The sequence below is a fragment of the Podarcis erhardii genome (genome assembly GCF_964252035.2).
Source record: "Podarcis erhardii genome assembly, chromosome: 11".
In the NCBI taxonomy this organism is placed as follows: Eukaryota; Metazoa; Chordata; class Lepidosauria; order Squamata; family Lacertidae; genus Podarcis; species Podarcis erhardii.
In genome coordinates, this window is record NC_138501.1 from 47561589 (window position 1) to 47581734 (window position 20146).

Sequence of the window (20146 nt, forward strand, 5' to 3'; positions counted from 1 at the left end):
GGTAAGGTGTCTAGTAGGCAAGCTACAGAACCATACCAAATTGTTCATGCTGATTTGGTTGGACCACTAGCGCCCTCTTTGGGTGGAAATAGGTACTTCATGGTTCTCATTGATGCATTTTCCAGGTATATTTATGTGTACAATCTCAAGCAGAAATCAGAGACTTTTCCTAGGTTCAAGGAATTCTGTGCTTGGTTGGAAAATGTGCATGGTAAGAAGATAAAGATTCTTTTCAGTGATCGCGGGGGAGAATTCACTTCTCAGCAGTTTGAAGCTTTTCTGACTGAGAATGGAATTCAACACGATTTGTCTAGTCCTCGCTCGCCATGGATGAATGGTCTTGCGGAGCGAGCAAACCAGACTTTGCTTCAAGGGTTAAAAACCTTGCTGCATGATGCCAATCTTCCAGAGAGTTATTGGGCCGAAGCTCTCTCATGTTTCACTTACAGTTATAATCGCAGGTTATCTTCAGCGATTGGTTGTACCCCCTATGAGAAGATGTTTGGCAAGAAGCCATACATCAAACACATGAAAATTTTTGGTTCTGACATGTGGGTTCACTCTCCACAAAGCTCCAAGTTAGACAAGCGTGGATTGCATGGTATCTTTCTAGGTTATCAGAAAGGGTCTTACAGAATAATGATGACTGACTCTAAGACAATTAAGCTCACAAGAAGTGTTGAGTACAATGCCAAGTGGGGGGAGAATGTGGGAATTTTCCAATGTTATCCTGATGACAATGATGAGACTGAGGATAGTCAAAAGCAACCGCAACAACCCACACCCACTGATGAAGGTTCTGATTCTGAGTCTGAAGCTGAATTGGGTGATTCAGAGGATTTCAAGAGTGCGAAAGCCTCTATGCGACCCTCTGAAAGCTCTGATCAAGAATTGGAGGAACCATTGTTCACAATAGGTCATTTTTCTCCTAAGAAGGAAGAGGAGAGTGTTGAAGACCTACGGCTAATTCGCAGGTCACAAAGAGCTACAAAAGGCAGACCTCCAAAGAGATTTGCTGATGAGTTTGCTAAGATAGCAATAACAGCTGTTAAAAGCTCCAAGAAGGTATTTGAACCTTCAAGTTTCCAAGAAATCCAGGATTTGGATTGAAAGGAAGCTGAGCCATGGTTAAATGCCATGAAGGCTGAGCTTGATTCCTTGGAAAGGAACAAAACATGGGACCTTGTTCCAGTAGTTCCAGGAATGAAACTGCTTGGAAGCAAATGGGTCTTCAAAGCGAAGACTGATCAAAATGGCAAGATAGTCAGACACAAAGCCAGATTGGTAGCCAGAGGTTTTGCACAGGTACCAGGTGAAGACTATCACGAGACCTACTCACCCACAGTGAGGTATGAGAGCATTAGGCTTATGCTCAAGCTAGCTGCAGAGGAGAATCTACACATTAGTCACCATGATGTGAATACAGCTTTTCTGTACGGATCTCTAGGTGAATCACTTTATATGCTTCCACCTGATGGCGTACAGGTAAAACAGGGATTTGTTTGTGCTCTGAAGAAGTCCCTTTATGGTCTCAAACAAAGTGCAAGGTGTTGGCACACAAAACTCACTGAAGTATTGTTTTCTCTAGGTTTTAAGCAAGGGAAAGCTGATCCATGTGTATTTGTCAAAGAGGAGGGGCAAAAGAAACTGTATTGTTTGTTTTATGTTGATGATCTTTTATTCTTTTGGAAGGATGTCACAATGTACAATAATGCCCTAGCTCAACTGAAAGAGCACTTTGACATGAAAGATCTTGGTGAGGTAAACAACTACCTATCTCTGGAAATAGAGAGAGATCAAGATGATAACATTCTAGTACACCAGTCACGGAAAATTGCTGATGTGTTAAGCAAACTAAACCTGATGGATGCTAACCCTGTAGACACACCGACGATAACAGGTTATCAGGTAGATGACACTGAAGAAGCATTTTCTGACACTACACTGTACAGAAGTGTGCTAGGCAAGCTAAACTTCATTGCCAAGACCAGACATTGGTGTTAGCTGTAATTTGCTAAGCAGACAAGTCAACAATCCTACTGTTAAGGATTGGAAAGCTCTGAAACGCATAGCGCGGTATTTGAAAGGCACTATGCATTACAGACTGAGATTTAACAATCAGAAGTCTGGTGGTCTTGAAATATTTGCAGATGCAAGTTTTGGAAGTGACACTACAGACAGGAAAAGTACGTCTGGAGTTTGCTACATGTCTATTTGATTGGTCATGCAAGAAGCAAACAACAGTTAGCTTAAGTACTTGTGAAGCTGAACTGAATGCACTGTCTTATTCACTTAAAGATTGTGAATGGTTGTTACAATTGTGCAGAGACATGAAAATTCCTGTCAAATGTCCAATCCAGGTTTACCAGGACAACAAAGCATGTTTGGTTTTGCTGAATTCTGAAGGTTGTAAGCAAAGCATGAAGCACTTGCAATTGAAGTTGCAACATGCTAGGGAACGTATTCAGAAGGGACTCGTAACGGTGTCCTATATGCCAGGTAATGAAATTCCTGCTGATGTATTGTCCAGGATTGTATCAAGGGATCAACACTGTACCTATGTGCAGAAGTTGGGTTTGTACTGATATTGTACGAACACGCTGCCCAGTGATGTTCACAGAAAGGGGGAGGCTGTTGGTTTCTGCTCTCTTCACTGTGCAGCGAAATGCTTGTCACAAGACAATGTTTACATTCCACAGTCAATTGCTGTTGGAGTTTTCCCATGGGAAAGGGAGACTGGATGTGATGTACACTGGTTTCCTGTTTTTCACTGTTCTTTGCAGTTCAGTGTGTGTCGGTTCTCTCCGTGCTTTAGAGGAGAGAGGATGCTTTCTCTGCTCCGGCAGAGGCAAGATGTTTTTCTGTAACCTACCAGCTTTGAAATGTAAATAAAGCAACTTAGAGTATGTACACGTACTTCTCATCATTCCGCTGTGCACGGGACACTGCAATATCAACAATACCTGGAGCCACCTGTCTGGCCACAGCTAGAAATAGATTCCTTAGCTACAGACTCTTGGTCTGATGTAACCTTCTTCCCATCTCTGCAACCCAGAAATGATGTTGAGGGATCAATGTGGGACCCTCTACACGCACAACAGGTGCACTGTCACTGAGCTACAGCCCTTGCTCTCATTTCGGCTGCTTGAATAATGTAATTTTCTCCATACACACACACACACACACACATATGGGTAGCTGGCTCTTTGAAGCTAGAATACGGGTAGCCAATGTTGTGCCTTCCAGATTTTGTTGGATGCCAACATCCATCAGCTCCAGTCAGCATGGCCAGCGACTAGGAATTATGAGAATGATAATCCAATAACATCTACCAGCCTCTAAGTCAGAGGTGGTCCACAAGCTCCACTCAGAAGTTCTCATATGGTGGCAGGTCTATGAGCTCCAGTTAGGTGACCCATGGGAAGGATGTAGAACAGATGAGGATACCTGCATTTGGTTCTGCACTTTATTTATTTTTTCCCTAACAATGGAGATCAATTTACAGATAGGTAGCCGTGTTGGTCTGCCATAGTCAAAACAAAAAAATCCTTCCAGTAGCACCTTAAAGACCAACTAAGTTAGTTCTAGGTATGAGCTTTCGTGTGCATGCACACTTCTTCAGATAATGGAGATCAATGACATTTTGACCAAGGGTGGAATATCCAACAGGCTAACAAAGCCCTGGTCTAGAGTGCACCATTTTTGTAATAGGGCACTGGTGCAAAATGGGATTTTTTCCTTCACTTGCCTCCCCTTAAATCCAAAAGCAGGATAAATGCCGAGCTGGACCCCAAAACAAAAGCCAACAATTTATTTATTTTTACATCTGGCTTCACTGAACTTTGCTCAAAAAACTAACTAACAAACAAACAACCCCCAAACTTTATTTAACTAATTCATAACCTGCTCTTCATTAAAACTCAATTCCAAGCAGCATATCAATATAAAGCGTGATGGAGTGAACTGGAAATTCAAACCACAACAATAAATCAAAACTATATCACTGTTACTTAAAATATGACGTATGCATGTGCTTTGATATCTGAATGAAGGGTTTTTTTAAGTAGCTTGCCGGGACCCCAAATTTCTTTTAAAGTGGTTTGTTTGTTTTGTTTTTAAAAGTCTGGGAACTCATAGTCATGGGAGCCCCTGATGCTGTCTGGCGCACCATTGATGAGAGAACCATCAACGCATTTCAGATACAGCCTTCTGGTGTCCAAAGGGAGACACCCCACCTCAACCTGACCATTGCTGGGTGGGGAATGATGGATATTGTAGTCCAACACATCTGGGAGGCAACCAATTGGGGGAGATGTCCCAAGCATATCCTGAGGTGTTTGTGAGGGGGAAACGAATGGAAACACATCCTTAAACTGATAGATAGATAGATAGATAGATAGATAGATAGATAGATAGATAGATAGATAGACAGACAGACGGACGGACGGACGGACAGACAGACAGACAGACAGACAATTTATTATGGTCGGAAACCAGCTTATAAAACACACTTGGGGGTACAATCCCAGAAGGAAAACAAACATTTAAAACAATGTACAACAATAAATTTATAAATGTGATAAGCGTATAGACATTTAAAACTTTAAGATAAGCTCCTGCAGAGAGATGTCCCAGAGTCACCCGTGGAACAGAGTTTGGGAATTTTCTTAACGAACTAGTTTGAATCCGGGGATAGTCTGCTCCTACAGATCTGTACACAAAATCTGGCGACCATCAGAGTCGTCTTATGAAACTGATATAGTTTTGTACTCTGGCTTCTTAAGTTTCCTTTTCGGAATAAAAGCTAACAGCAATGAGGCACTTATAATGACTAAGACTTAGTGAGGCTACCAGGGAGCAAGGCCGCATTGAATGAACAGAATTTGTATACCACATTGGGGCACGTGGTATGTAAAATCTAAAATATGCATCAAATTGTCAATAAAGGGCCAAAGTTAAAAAGCAAGTCGGCTATAAAAACGTCAAGAGTATGAACAAGACCAGCAGTTAAGAAAATGTGCATTATAAAATAAAATTGCATACTAAAATGCATTCCAGATTTATGTATCTGGGTAGGCTTATCTAAACAAAAACTTTGTGGCCATTTATTAAATTTCTATCAATAGGAACCCAGGGCAGTTGAAGCAGGTGCTGAATACAAATACTTCTCTAAAATCAATGGGCAGGGCACTCATCACCTAGGCTAGGGACGCGGGTGGCGCTGTGGGTTAAACCACAGACCCTAGGGCTTGCCGATCAGAAGGTCGGTGGTTCGAATCCCCGCGACGGGGTGAGCTCCCGTTGCTCGGTCCCTGCTCCTGCCAACCTAGCAGTTCGAAAGCACATCAAAATGCAAGTAGATAAATAGGTAACTATTTATCCCGCTCCAGCAGGAAGGTAAACGGCGTTTCCGTGCGCTGCTCTGGTTCGCCAGAAGCAGCTTAGTCATGCTGGCCACATGACCCGGAAGCTGTACGCCGGCTCCCTCGGCCAATAAAGTGAGATGAGCGCCGCAACCCCAGAGTCGTCCGCGACTGGACCTAATGGTCAGGGGTCCCTTTACCTTTACCTCATCACCTAAGCTAAAGCCCAGACTTTGCGATGGAGAGGCTACTGGGTTTAGCAGCAGGGGACAGTAGAAGGCATTTAGGCAGAGGTTTCTTGGAAAAGTTAGGGAAGCTGTTTTCTAGGAACAGTCAAAGAGCTGGTGCAATTGAAAAAGTATTTGTTGCCCGTTTCCCATCCATTCAGCTCAAAACTGCCGTTCCCACAAATGGTTAAGAATCCCTTTTTCCACACCCATCCCCTGCTCCTAATTACAGCTCTCCACAGCTGCTTTTTATCAAGAAACCCCTGGCAGATCATCACCCATGTAATGTCTCTTTAAGCTTTTAGATGAATGTCATGATGGCTTTTTTTCCCCACCAAGAACCAAAAAGTTGGCTGGCTGTTGCCCAGATTTTCTTTCTTTAAAGAAAGACCAAAAAGAAAAAAGAAATTCTATCCTACCTATTTCTCCAAAGACACTATAAGGCAGCCAAGGAACAATGAAAAACAGAATGAAATCACATTAATGCCCTAAAAACCCGACAGATACATTCAAATGAATAAGCAAACGCTATCCATTTGACAAATTCCAGCAGCACAAGAACAACACAGAAATGAGCCGGCAAATAAATGCACCATTAACCAGGTGCCGTTTTTAAAAGCAAGGTCTTCACCCACACCCTGAAACAGCAAAGCGATGGGGCCCAACAGACCTGGCTTGGTGAGGCAATGCATAGGGCTGGTGCCACGACAGAGAAGGCCCTGCCCTGATTGGACACCAGCCCCACTTGCCAAAACTGAGGAATCTGAAGCAGGGTTCATATTACTGCCTCCAACTGTGGCTAAAAGCCATCCAGGTTTGGCCATCACTGCCTCCTGCAGACATGAGTTCCATAGTTTAACTGTGTGAAGAAGGACCTCCTGGTGTCTGCAATGAACCTTCCAACATTCAGCTTCACTGGAAGTCCACAACTTTTAGTATTATGAAAGAGGGAGGGGGGAAACCCCTGCTCCATCCTTTTTCTCTCTGCCATGCATAATTTTATAAACTCCTATCATGTCACTTCTTGCTCGCTTCTTCTCTAAATTAAAAACGGGTCACTTGGTGCCGCTGTGATTTCAGATGGTTGATGGGTAGGGAGCTCTGTCCACCTGCCAGACACGGCCCACAGAGGAAAGATCAGAGGCAGAGCTAGCTGTTCCGGCACCTGGGGGCGGGGCCATGGGGGCAGGGCGAACATCCCAGGGGGCAGAGTGAGCCACCTATGGGATGGGGGTGGTACAACTCATGCAACTAATATACACACAATAATTACCAAAATAATGATACATTCTTTATCAATCTTCTGAGTGAAATATACAAAACCTTGTGCAAAGCCACAGAGACTTATGAACTACAGTGGTACCTCGCAAGACGAATGCCTCGCAAGACGAAAGAGTTTTCCGTTTTTTTTAATCGTTCCGCAAGACAAATTTCCCTATGGGCTTGCTTCGCAAGACGAAACGTCTTGTGAGTTCTTGCGAGTTTGTTTCCTTTTTCTTAAAGCCGCTAAGCCGTTAAGCTGTTAATAGCCGCTAAGCCGCTAATAGCCGTGCTTCGCAAGACGAAAAAACCGCAAGACGAAGAGACTCGCGGAACGGATTAATTTCAAAGGTCCCCCCCCCACTCAGTGATGACCCCTGGGGCAGACTGCCCTCCCCGCCCCGCATTCCCAAGTCAATGGTTCAGCATGGGAAGCCTGCCCCTTGCAGCAATGCAACCTTTTAGCTGGGATCTGCAAGGAGACCCTCCAGTGCTTCAGAAATCTGGCTTGCCTTCCTCTGCAAATAAAAACGGAGGTTCTCCGTGACTGACGGGAACGCCGAAGGAAGAAAAGGGCCTACCTTTGAAAGGCATGTCGGCCCGCGTCTTCAAGTACATCTTGGTGTTCCTCTTGTTCCTCATTTTCTTGGCGTTGTAGCCAATGCCGTTGCAGCGGTTCTTGCGACAGCTCAGACAAATGCCCTTGCGGAAGCGGCTGGAGTCCGTGCACTGGAAGGCAAAGCTCTGCTTATCCTTGTTCACAAGGGAGTCCACAAAGAGGTGCACGGACCGTTCGTGTTCGCACCTCACAGCTTCCCCGATATCTAGATGGACAGACAGGGAGGAGGGGGGAAAACAGTCGTAAGGCAACAAGCCAGCCGTTTAGCATTCTCCACCTCCGTGGCGGAAAGGCAGGCACACGTGCAGCAAGATTTACAGATCTCTAGGTCCTTTGTAGTTTAGCGCAAGCCAGACTTGGCCACGGACCAGGCAGGCCTCTGGCCAGAAATTCTGCTGTGCAACTGGAAGCGTACGTTGTAGGAGGCATCCGAAAATGCAATGCAGAGCCTAAATATAGGCCATCTAATAATCTTCAGTCGTTTCACGAACCGAAATGGCTTTATTTTTTCATTAACATTTTAATAGGATTCAAAGAATTTGGCAAATGCTTGCCAGATCACACAAGTGCCTTTATCCCATTGGCCAGGAAAGGCAGGAGTCCGTTTATGGTTTCATGAGGAGATAAGTAGAAGGATGTCAGCATAGCTTGATGTGTCTATAAACCAGGCTTCCTCAACCTCAGCCCTCCAGATGTTTTTGGCCTACAACTCCCATGATCCCTAGCTAACAGGACTAGTGATCAGGGATGATGAGAATTGTAGTCCAAAACATCTGGAGGGCCGAAGGTTGAGGATGCCTGAGTTATTACATTGTGAATTGCTTCAAGTTGTCTAATGGGAAGAGATTCATGAATGAAATATTTTTTCTTCCTCATCCTTAATTTTATAACAGAGGAGCTGAGGCTGAGAGAGACTTTCTCAAGAATTCACATAGTGAATTCATAGCAGGGGAGAAAGCAAACCAGGCGCATATTGACTCATCCCTCGGTGTTTAGTCATTACACCGCAATAGCATTCCCAGATCTGCATACTAGCATATCAGGTTTTGCAATGAATAATCCCCTCCTCCTACACACCTATGCATCTATTTAATATATATGTAAGCCAGGAAGTATTTTGCAACTAGAGGGTTTGCATCTTCTTAGGCTGAGGACAGCGTCTTACCAAGGGCAAGTTACTCTGATGTGGCAGAGTTAGCAATCTGTGTGACCCCCCCCCCCCGCCTGCCCACCACCACCACCCAAATACAAGCAAAAAGCCTTACTTCCGTAAGCAAGGGACCCCAAGACATCACTCAAGCCGCAGCCTGGCTGGACGTCTCCTCCATTCGGGTAGATGTCGATGTGACCCACGGGCATCTTGATTCCAATGCTGACCCCCAGCGTTTCCCTCGTGTACGTGTGCAAGACGTCCACAAAGTCTGCATCGTCGGGAGAGAGGCGTCGGTTGGGGTCAACTCCTTCGAACATTGGGCCAGCTGGATCCAAGCCTGCAGAGGAATACGGTTGAGATGGACGCAGGTATTTCCTTGGAAGCTACCTTACAGTATACTAAAGCCAGACTATTTCCCCACGCAGACCAGCACTGCCTATTCTGAGTGGCAGCAGCTCTTCAGAGTTGTGGACAATTCCTACCATCTCCAGTCATTTTCCAGGAACTAACCGGGGGTGTGTGCTTCTGAATGCAGTTCAGGTGCTAAGGCTAAACAATCGCCCCTCCCCTAATTTCAACTTCATTTTAAAAATCACTATTTCTAACATTTGTGAACTGGCAATTTTTTGGCCATGCACACCTGCATTCTGAAAACGGTACCATCCATTCTATCACCCCGTTCTCCTCCCAGGCCTTGAGTCACGAATGATTACCTTGAGTACCCCCAGAGGCTATTGGACTCCAACTCCCATCAGTCCCGTGCAGCACAGCCAATGGTTAGGGATGATGGGAACTGTTGTTCTACAACACCCCAAGGATCACAGGGTCTTTACTACTGCTCTGGGTTTGCTGCAAGCAGCAGTGGATGTGGATGTGCAATAAGCCACTGGGCTAAGATGACATTTCTGTTATCTTTCCATAATTGCTCCTTCTGCCTTTGGGGCAACCCTCAGTCCTTATCTGTGGGATGTGATGCATAAGTAGCAGTCAAGTACAACATTCCTTGTTTTCCTAGAGTGGACATGCAGGGGAATGTTTGGTCCAGCCAGTCGAAAACTTCCTGTTTCCTCCTGGCTGGGACATACTTCCTTTGTATGTGACTAGAGGTGGGTGTGACCTTACCTGTCCAGGTAACAAAAAGGAGAAGGCACCCTGCACATTCTCTCTCTTTGACTTCCTCCGTTGTTGGAACAGCTTTTTAGCTAGAGACAGCTTCTAGCCAACATAGGACACTGGGATTGTCCCCATATGGGATAGATCCACATCTATATACTTTGTAACTAAGTCTGCCTTCAGGGATCCAACTGTGAACTGAATGTGAGTAAACTACTTTTATATACTTTACACAAGGTTGTGGTGTGTATATTCTTTTAAGAGGGATATAAGGGATCTTACCAGGAACCTTATAGTGAGAGGCGTACACAAGCCTGCAACCAGTTATCCGCTGTATGTTTAAAGGGGGAATGTGAAACTCTGCTAAGTGAAGGAACTTGCTAGCACAAGTTAGGAAGGATATTAATAAACAATATATCCTCTCCTGCCTCCCTGAACATTCCCACAATATCCTCATTTACAACCAGTTCCTTACACAGAGCAGGAATATGCAGGGATCGAACCTGCGATATTGGCGACATCAGAACCACGGTCTAACAAACCGAGCCACACGCTTAGCATGGTCTGAGCCACACCATCAGGCAAGCAGAGAGGGGAAGTTCAAACCACCCCAGCCTGCCTGGGAGTAGCTTCCAGCCAAATGCAAAACTGTTCCAGCCGAGACTTACCTTGAGGCTGTGCATGCAGATTCAGGATTCACCTGGTGTGTCACATGCCACAAGCCTGCCTCAAGCAGAGGATGGGGCTTTCAGCAGTTTCGGAAAATCGCAAGGCAACAACGCACACAAATTCATAGGAGGCGAGGGGGAAGTTGGTTGGCTTACCTGTAATTCTGCCAATTGTCCCCATAGCATAGTTCCCAGCATAGCCAGCAACGTGGGCCCCCAGGCTGTAGCCAATCAGGTGGACGTTTTGGAGCTGGAAGCGTTCTTTCTCCTGCAAGAGCAACATGAACAGGATCAAGCCAGTCGCTCGTGGAAGAAGAACACTTTTGAACAGAATTTAGTAAGGGCATCAGAAGAGCTTGATGGTTCAGGCTGATGGCCCATCTAGGCCGGCATCCTGTTCTTGCAGTGTCCGACCAGACACCTCTGGGAAACCCACCAGCAGGATTCGAATACAAGAGCAACTCTCCAGTTCTGGCAATTGGTATTCAGAAGCCTTGGTGTTTCCCAACTCTGGAGGGCAGAGCGCAGCCTTCATGGCTAATCGTCATGGTAAAGGAGTATGCAAACGGTGCACACAGGAACAGGAAAGGTTTGGCTTTACGAAACACACTGTGCCTTCAGCTGTTGACGCAAGGAACATTCGATGCCTTTGGCCAATAATCCTTGTTTTCTACACCCTCAGCTTTAGGTGGTACAAGTTGCTTCATGCAGGTTTTTCCACCCCCAAGAAACAGAAGGAGGAACTGTTATTATGGGAAGCAAAGAAGGGCCAAGTTCTCCCAAGCAATGGTAGGTAAAGACGTAAGAGCAAAACTATGCATTCAGAGTCAATGTTTAGGGACAGCCCCTTGGGGACATTTTATATGGCAGCTGCAGGGGAACCACAGGGTCTGAGCACTCCCCGATGTGTCTGTAAAATGCCTGGGGTAAGGTTAGAACCCAATGTACTGGTGTCATGGGCAAGGCAGATTCTGCTCATCTTCCTGGTGGCTGCCCACTCAAAGCTGCCATCTTTTCCCTGCAGTCTGAAGTGTTTTAGTCCAGAAAGAGCCATACCAATCAGCAACTATGGATTAAAATAAGCAGTTATGGATATGTGGAATCTGCCTTATTCTGAGTCTAGTACATCTGTATGTATGTTGTATAAACTGCATTTTGACCACGGTGGAGCTGATGGGAGCCCAACACCACCTTCAGGACCATCCCTGTTGTATAGCATTGGAAGATCATGCACCCTGGGTTTCTGGGCGATGGCTCTGGTACCTGCAGTTTCAGTTTACATGGGATGAGAAGCACCAGCATCAGCAACACCACCTGCCCCATCCCACCAATCAACAGCTTGGCACGGAGCCTGCTGTGTGGTGCCAAAGATGGCACCCCTGCCAGGTCCTGCAGCATCCAGGCTGACATTTCTGGAGCAATGGTCGCTTTCCCATGCAGTTTTTGCTGCTCAGGAAATGGGAGGTTTCCGGCTTGCAAGTTACCTGCAACCAGTTAAGCAGCTTGGCCACTTCCTTCCCAACCACTCGGGTGTAGTTCACAGCATCTGTGTACAGCTGGTGGGCAAGAGGGAGCCAATCGACCACCACCACATTGGCGTCCTTCTCTCGCTCCTGCAAGGCCGACACGACGCTCCCCAGCCAACTCTCAAACATGCCAGTCATCTGGAAGAAGAATCCATGTTTAGTTCATTTCTGGCCAAAGGAGGACCAGCAAGAGAAGTATCTCGGCAACCTTCTACCCTATGTGGTGGACATGTCCCGAGATCAGAAATTTCTGGGACATGATCCATGAAGAAATAAAAAGTTACTAAGAACTTCACATAGCAAAAGACCAGAAACATATCTTTCGGGAATATTGAATAGTGATGTTCCTAGAGAAAATACTAAATTATTTCTGTACGTGACATCAGTGGTGAGAATCTTGGTGGCTAAGTACTGGAAGGGTAACCAGGTACCGACCAAAGAGGAATGGTTATGTAAATTATGGGAATATTTGGAACTGGCCAAATTGACAGATATAAGAAGACTAAAGCCAATGAATACAGTCAAGAAGGAACGGAAGTGCTTGAATGATTATTTAGAAATACAAGGTTCTAATGTAAAAATTTGGCTGTGTCTAGAATGACCTCGTGAATGGAAAAGGGGAAACATACATATATACATATCTATATATTAAGATGAAAATAATACTGAAATATAGATAAAATATGAAATGTGAAAGGAAGTGTTGTGAGAGTGATGGAAATCTGTTATTACTATTATTTTGTAAAATAGTGCTTATTGTATTGAAATATTATACTTTTCTTTATTCTTTTACTGTCTGCTTCTCTTTGCATTGCTTTTTCTTCTTTCTTTTTTATATTATTCTTTATGTATAATTTGATATTGATGTATTTACTTTGCAATTTTATTTTATTTTTAAAGAGAAGCATCTTGGCTTTCTGAGGACTGAGAGGAATCAGTGCCTACGTGTTTCTAGCAGGGTTTTTATAGTGTTTTTAATGTGCTGCGTTGGGCGCCTTTGAGGGTTTTGGCTGAAGGTTAGAACTGACAAACCAAGTGCCTGAGAGGGGATTATGGTTTAGAATTTCACGCTAGGAGTCACCTAACACCAGTCACCTCATCTCTCACACCTTATTCTGTTAAACTTAAGCTAGTGGCTTTAAAAACAACACCACCAAGCTGTGAATCAGGAAGTTCCCAGGTCAAATATCAAAGCCAGCAGGAATTAACTAGGAAGTGTTGAGTCCCTTACAGACACCTGCCTTTCCTACATAAGTTCACCAAAGGGTTTCAAAGAATCATAGAAATGGACCGTATTTTTTGCTCTATAGGACGCATTTTATCCCCTCCAAAAATTAAGGGGAAATGTGTGTGCGTCCTATGGAGCGAATGCAGGCTCCTTGGCTTCAGTGATAGCAACGCGAAGCCTCTGAAGCGCAGAGGGAGGGCTCCCTCCGCCATAGGAGGATATGCTAAGAGCAACACGAAGCAGCAAAGAGTTCTATTCTACTTACCGCCCATCCATGAATAACGAAGAAGCTTTTAGCAGAGACATTAAACTTGCAGTCTTCCAAATGCTGGTCTTGGCCCGTAGTGAGGTAGCAGCCTTTGTCTTCTAGGTCCCTAGAAGTGCGGACATTGAATTTCACCGGCAGCTTGAGAACTTTCGGGGGTTCTGCTGGCTTTAGCAGCTGAGAAACGCCAGCATCTGAAACATAAGCATGTACTGGTTAGGGTTTCCATACATTCGGAATTTCACGGACAGATCCAGAATACTGCAGTCGGCAGCAGTGTCTGGGTGGAAATCGGTACAACTGTCCAGTAAAATCCGGGCATATGGCAGCCCATGTCGGCAGTGCCGTTATGGCCGATTTTCCATGAAAATAGCTCAAAAACGGCTTTTTTGTGATTTCGCCGAAAGAGCTTAACAGCTTTTCTGTCCGGATTTTCACTGTTTGAAATATGGCTACCCTATTACTGGTTAGCATCACCTGGCTAACCAGAGCTAAACCACAGAGCCTAGGGCTTGCTGATCAGAAGGTTGGCGGTTCGAATCCCCACGACCGAGCTCCTGTTGCTCGGTCCCTGCTCCTGCCAACCTAGCAGTTCGAAAGCACGTCAAAGTAAAGTAGATAAATAGGTACCGCTCCAGTGGGAAGGTAAACGGCATTTCCATGCGCTGCTCTGGTTCACCAGAAGTGGCTTAGTCATGCTGGCCACATGACCCGGAAGCTGTACACTGGCTCCCTCGGCCAATAAAGCGAGAAGAGTGCTGCAACCCCAGAGTCGGTCACAACTGGACCTAATGGTCAGGGGTCCCTTTACCTCTACCTTACCCTTGTCTCATATGTGCAGTTGGGGTTCCATATGCCCACATTTCATCTGCACAGGCCCACAACTTTGAGCTAAAGTCTACAAGCTTACATGATCATGTTCTCCACAACCAGGTATAGCAGGGGTTGTCAGGAGCTTGTCCTACACTTGAGTAGGACCCTGGTAGATACACATGCCCGACTGGGATGTTCTCTCCCTCCTGGTCGATCTTTTGGGAGCTTCAAAAGCTTTCTTCAGCCCGAACATCACAGTGACCGATGCCAACAGACATTGGCACACTTAGGGATCCTCAGAGTCTTCGCGTGACAGACCTCAGCAACTCAGCATTTTGGCTAATCTACTTTATTTACATATAAACACACATGGAGCACAGCATCATGGCTCCCTCTCTAGCATCAGACAGCAAAGAGAAAGAACAAAGGACAATAGTTGCACTGCACGGAACACAGTAACACAAACATCCTGTCACTGTCACTTCCCACTCTGTGGAGTCAAAACATACACCGTCATGTGATAGACAACAATCCCATGACTGCAATCATGGAGCAGGAATTCTAACAGGGGTAGCCAATGCTGTGCTCTCCAGAGGCAGCTGGACTACAACTCCCATCATCTCTGACCATCGGCCATGTTGGCTGGGGCTGATGGGAGCTGGAGTCAAGCAACAACGTCTGGGAAGGCACAGCTCCCCCCTCCCTGCTCCTTGCAGTGCAAGCTCACACATCAAAACATAATTTATCTCCTCCCCACCACTCCCAACAGTCAGATCATATCTTGACCCTGAAACCTACCCATACATGGACTGCTGTGGGCCCCTGCCTGCCTAGGGGGCAGATGTAGAGAGTTGAGGAATGTGCACACTTAAGGACTGTGCACACATTTCCACCACGTGCAGCCGACAAGCATAGAGCGGGACAGGGGATCATGTCCATGAGCCTCACATGCTCTCTCTGCGCATTCATCCTAATGCAGCCACAGTCCTAAGCTGCATGCAGGTGGGCTCTTTGGGTGCAACTGAGAACTGTGCCAAATCACCCAGTGCCAACTGGGTGCCCGAGGACCTGCAAAATTCCCCATGAAGGGGTTGGGCACCCACAAATTTCAGTGCCAGGGCCTGAAACTGTGCACAGAGTTGGTATACACAGAGGCTAGGTCCATACAGGATGCTAAACACAAGTAGAGGACAGAATGGAAGCAAAGTCCAAATCTTAGGTGTGGTTCTTGCACTGCAAGGTGTTGGATTAAATGGCCCTTTGCAGCCCATTCCAATTCTGCGATTCTATGATATGAACATTGACTCAGCAGCAGCATAACGTGTGCACGATCTTATAGTCTCCTGCAGAACCATGGCAAGCCATCCTGTTCTCATCCAAATTTTCACCAAGATTCTAGCTCAGTGGTTCCTGAACTTACTCAGGCCACCTCCTTCCCTTGGTTTCATAAACTCATTCCAATCCCTCCTACCCTAAACTATAAAACTCATGATTCAGAGTAGCCATTTGCACAACCGGCTAAGGAAGATAATAACACGATGAATTCCTAAACAGTAACAATCAATTGCACATTTATCCAAAGTCCTGTTTAGTTGAATTAATTCAGAAAAATTGATGAACTTGATCCAATGATACCCAGAGGCAGAGATAACTGCTCGGGCACCTGGAGTGGCACACTGTGGACCCGGGGGCAAGGCTAGCAGCTGCGGGGGCGGGGCTAGCCGCCAATGGCAAGCGTCCCAGGGGGTGCCATCCGTGGCGAGCAGCGAACGGCCCAGGGGGCCAGGCCGGCAATGTCACCCCCCTCAGAGATGACACCCAGGGCCGGCTGGACCCGCCACACCCCCATTCCTCCGCCAGTGACGATACCAGCTTCTCAAAGTCCAATAGCCATTTACACTTCCAGCACCCCTTGCCTCTTAGCGACCCCCTAAATTAATCCCTCTGACACCCCCCTGGGGGTGGTACCACCCACTTTGAGAAGCACTGCCCTAGCTCTTTGTTTCTACCCCTTGGATTCAGTAACTGCAAGAGATTAAAATGCTGCAAATATTTCACACACACACACACACACACACACATACAAGTCACTTGTGGAAAGAGAATACTGCCATGAAATCCATTTAAACTCAAATTCGGGAGAAAATTGCTCATTACATGCATGATTCAATTAGACGTGCACTCTTCCTACACATGCAGAACTGGCTTTTGACCAACACTCTATTTCCATGCAAAAATCCCAATGTATCTCTTAATCCTAATATATCCTCTGTGCCAGTTTAATATCAAGAAAAATCCAGAAACCTGTCCTTTCCCTCCTTAAAGCAGCAGAGACAACCAGCTTATCCAAACAAGGAATACTTCACAGTTTAAGCTGCATTCGCAAAACACATCAGTAGAAACAGTGAATTTCAGACGCAATCAAGTACATGGAGTTACACCTTAGTGGCACACTGACTTACTTTTTACAGTAAGTCACAGAACCAGTTCAGCAGCCTAGGCTAAGCACACGTCAGCAGGTGAGGCAGAGAGTGCCCCTGATTTAGGACTTCTGACAGGTTGCCTGCGAGATAACAGAGCGCACCAGGAGCACATCAAGTGACGGAGCAGTGAGCTCTTGGATTCGTACAAAACTCAGGCTGCAGGCACACCATACAGTTAAAGCCCCCGTCTTTTCTCCCAAAGAATTCTGGGAGCTGTAGTTTGCCCCAAATAAAGCTACAGCTCCAAGCACCATCAATACAGTACAATACCAGGCTTCTTTGCGTGGTTAAAATGCTTTCAATGCATAGTGTGCGCAGCCTGAGTCTCCACTTGTTTTCATGCTTGCCCTCTAAGCAGTGCTTACTCCTGGGAAAACGGGCCCAGAATCTTCACATCCCCCATCGTCATGCTTAGCAGCACTTATTTAAGATCTTACAGAGGCAGGTCAAGTTTTCAGTATCCAAGCCATTGCTGCCATAGTGTAAGAAGCTTTGATGTGCAGTTTGAATATATGCCAGGGTTCATTGCCGCTAGATCTTCCCCTTCCCCCCAAAAGAAACTGCTAGATTCCACCCCGCCCCCCAAAAAGAAACCTCTAGTTAAAATCTAGAATGCGAGAACAATCACCAGCTTCTAAGCATGTGACCAAAAGGGACTCTTTTTCACCATGCAAGGCAAACAATCACCAAGCATAAAGAGAGGGCTTGCTGAGCAGGCAGTAAAATTCAAGCTAGGCTTGAATTAAAAATAAAAGCAGCAGCTAGCTGTCATCCATGCACTTATTAGCCTAGCCTCTAGCCAGATTTAAAATTAAAAACTCAGGACATAGCGAAAGATTCTCTCTTTAGGCACTTGCTATTAATAGCGGAAGAACCTTGATCATCACCTCCATTAAATATGAGACGCTGATGCTATAAATCACGAGCACTGCAAGTCAATGGAACAGCAAGCTAAAATAAGGCACTTGCAAGAGCAATTCAGTCTCTACTCAGAAGTACAACTAAGTTCAATGGAGGTTACTTCCAGGTAAATTGCCCTACAATCACAGGCTAAATTTCTGAAATAGCAGCTGATTCTACACAGGCACAACCCGGTGTGGTGTTCCCCTATGCAAGCGCCGTTAGAGAAAAGACTATAGTTGCGCCCTTGTAACATTCCCCATTCTTTTCGACGCGGCTTGCACCGAGTGTCCGCTTGGAAGAGCAAGGTTTTTAAACACTTTATGAGCCAGACCCAGGATCACAAAGCTAGACAGAAGGCGTCGTGGTTTAGAAGCAGGGGACCAGATGACACAGAGTCCAGCTGCACTTTCACGCATTACAAGATGCAGCAGAGAGCTCACCGAACAGCAAATCACCGCCTCAGCTGAAAGTTAAAGGCAGGCATCGCTTCGGCTGCGGGGCAAGAGATGCGCTCCGCTTGCCTTTCCCCACCGGCGAAATGCTCCAGTTTCCTTTGTTGGTCTGGGGAGTTCCAAACACGAGGCTTAAAGCCGCACTCGTATCGCTTAACGACCACAAACCTTACAATTGTCTCACACTTTCACATTTAGCTGTCTCTTTCTCTCTCCCACAAACACGCCCATTCCAGCTCCAGAAACGAAACACAGAATCGCAAAGTTGAAAGGAACCGCAAAGGCCAACTCGAGTGGAACTCCTTGCAGATGCCGGCAATGAAATCCACATCTTCAGAACGAAAGAGCAACTCAAGTCTCGCGCATCCCAGCACCCAGGTGCGCCGCACTCCACTAACGCGCAACAGGCAAAAGGCGCACCATAAGCAGGCTGGCTACGCGTGGCTCCCTACCCGTCTGCTATCCCATCACCCAATTTGTCCCGCCACCGCCCCAGGGAGAAAGCCACCCTGCTAAGGTTGCCATCTGTCCTTTTTTCCCCATGACACGTCCTTTTTTCCATGGGTAGAATCGTCATAGCGATCCATAATTAAAAGTAGAAGTTGGCGAAAGTGTCCTCTTTTTTGCTCTTCAAAATAGGGCAGCCCCACACTCTGCAGCCCCCGCTTACCTCCCTGGGGGTCCCTCTCCGCTTGCAAGGCGTCCTCCCGGGGCGCGCAAGAGGAGAGAGCGATGCACAGCAGGACGGCAAAAGTTCTCATTGCTCCAGCAAACGCCGAGTCGTCTTTTCCGCCGCCTCCTTCCGATGCTGCACTTGCTGAGGCTGCTCAGACTTCTTCAGAGCCGGCTTTTTCTTCTTCTTTTCTTTTGCTTTGGGGGGAAAGGAGGCGAGATGATACTGAGCCTGCAGAAACGGCAAAGCACCGGGCTTTCTCTCTCGGAGGAGAAGGAGGTGGAGATGGAGAAAGAGGCGAGAGGCGCGCGCGCGCGCGCAGGGAGCGGAGCAACTAACTTGCAAGCGCAAAGGCGCAGCAACCAAGCGGAGCAACCGGCAAGGGGGGTCGTTTCTAAATAGGCAAGTGGGAGCGTCACCTGACCCATGGCCAGATGGGGATGGGACTCTGTAGGCCCGGGATCCGGGGTTCTGATTGGTCACGCCTCCCTGACGTCAAGAGCAAGCCGGCCAAAAAGTCTGAATGAAAACGCCACACACCCACCTCGAGGAAGGGAGGCGGCGCGGAGAGGCGAGACTTGAGGCGGGGCGTCGCGACACGAGGCGAGAGCCTGGCAGGAGATTGCCTAGGAGAGGGAGACGCTCAGGAGAGCAGCCGGAGGCTGGTGCAGCCCGTGCCTTTCCCTCTGGAATTCTGCTCCCTCCTTTCCCAAATACTGTAACTGAGAGCTGGAGAAAGTGAATGGAGGGAGATGGGAGGGGCACTGCGCAATTCTTCAATGAAGCACAAAGTTAAACCGCGCAACTCACTGACAGGTCCGTTCCTTGCGCCTTTGGCAATGAGGTACATCAGCGGCATCCTTAGCGCAATAGCCACATAAAAATTTACTACATTTTACGCAACCCAAGTACTTGAAGCGTCTGGAGTGAGGGCAAGGCGAGGGTGATGGGGGCGGGGATCGCAGGCCTTTGTGCCACAGTGCAAGAAGGGCAGAAATCTTCTCCCATGTTTGATCTCGTCACGACAGTGATACCATGTTGCTCACACACATTGGTGTCGCGGACCGGCTGGACAAAGAGGAGTGGCGGGAGGCACCAGCTGGGGGACCCCCAAGGAAACCCCCGAGGAGGAAGGTTCTGAGCCAGGGAGTTTGTGGTGGGACACAGAGGAGCAGATGCTTAGGAGGAGATGTGGGGTGCTTAAGGGGCAGCAGGGTTTAGTGAGGGGGGAGAGCCAGTGACAGGGAGCAGTTCAGACGCAGAGGCTGAAGCAGAGGGGGAAGGTCAAGAGGCTGCTGAAGTAAGGTTACCAGATTTTTTTCAGTGAATCCGGGGACACTTTTCAACTTCAAAGGATTTTGTACAGGGACTGATTTGTAAATCCAGGGACTGTCCACAGG

General features: G+C 46.8%; 1 protein-coding gene across 2 annotated transcripts in view; it reads right to left on the reverse strand.

Annotated features, from left to right (window-relative positions):
- LIPG (lipase G, endothelial type) overlaps positions 1 to 19135 on the reverse strand; it is a gene marked incomplete at its 3' end in the record, with an annotated part of 30204 nt that extends 11069 nt beyond the window's left edge. For both annotated transcript variants that reach the window (XM_081881547.1, XM_081881548.1), the window contains exons 1-6: positions 18744 to 19135; positions 13423 to 13616; positions 11888 to 12067; positions 10560 to 10671; positions 8735 to 8959; positions 7432 to 7674 (exon numbers count right to left, since the gene is read on the reverse strand). In XM_081881547.1, the coding sequence (XP_081737673.1) occupies positions 7432 to 7674; positions 8735 to 8959; positions 10560 to 10671; positions 11888 to 12067; positions 13423 to 13616; positions 18744 to 18834 (1045 nt within the window). In that variant the 5' untranslated portion in view covers positions 18835 to 19135. The remainder of the gene's footprint in view (positions 1 to 7431; positions 7675 to 8734; positions 8960 to 10559; positions 10672 to 11887; positions 12068 to 13422; positions 13617 to 18743) is intronic.
- Between the last annotated feature and the right edge of the window lie 1011 nt (positions 19136 to 20146).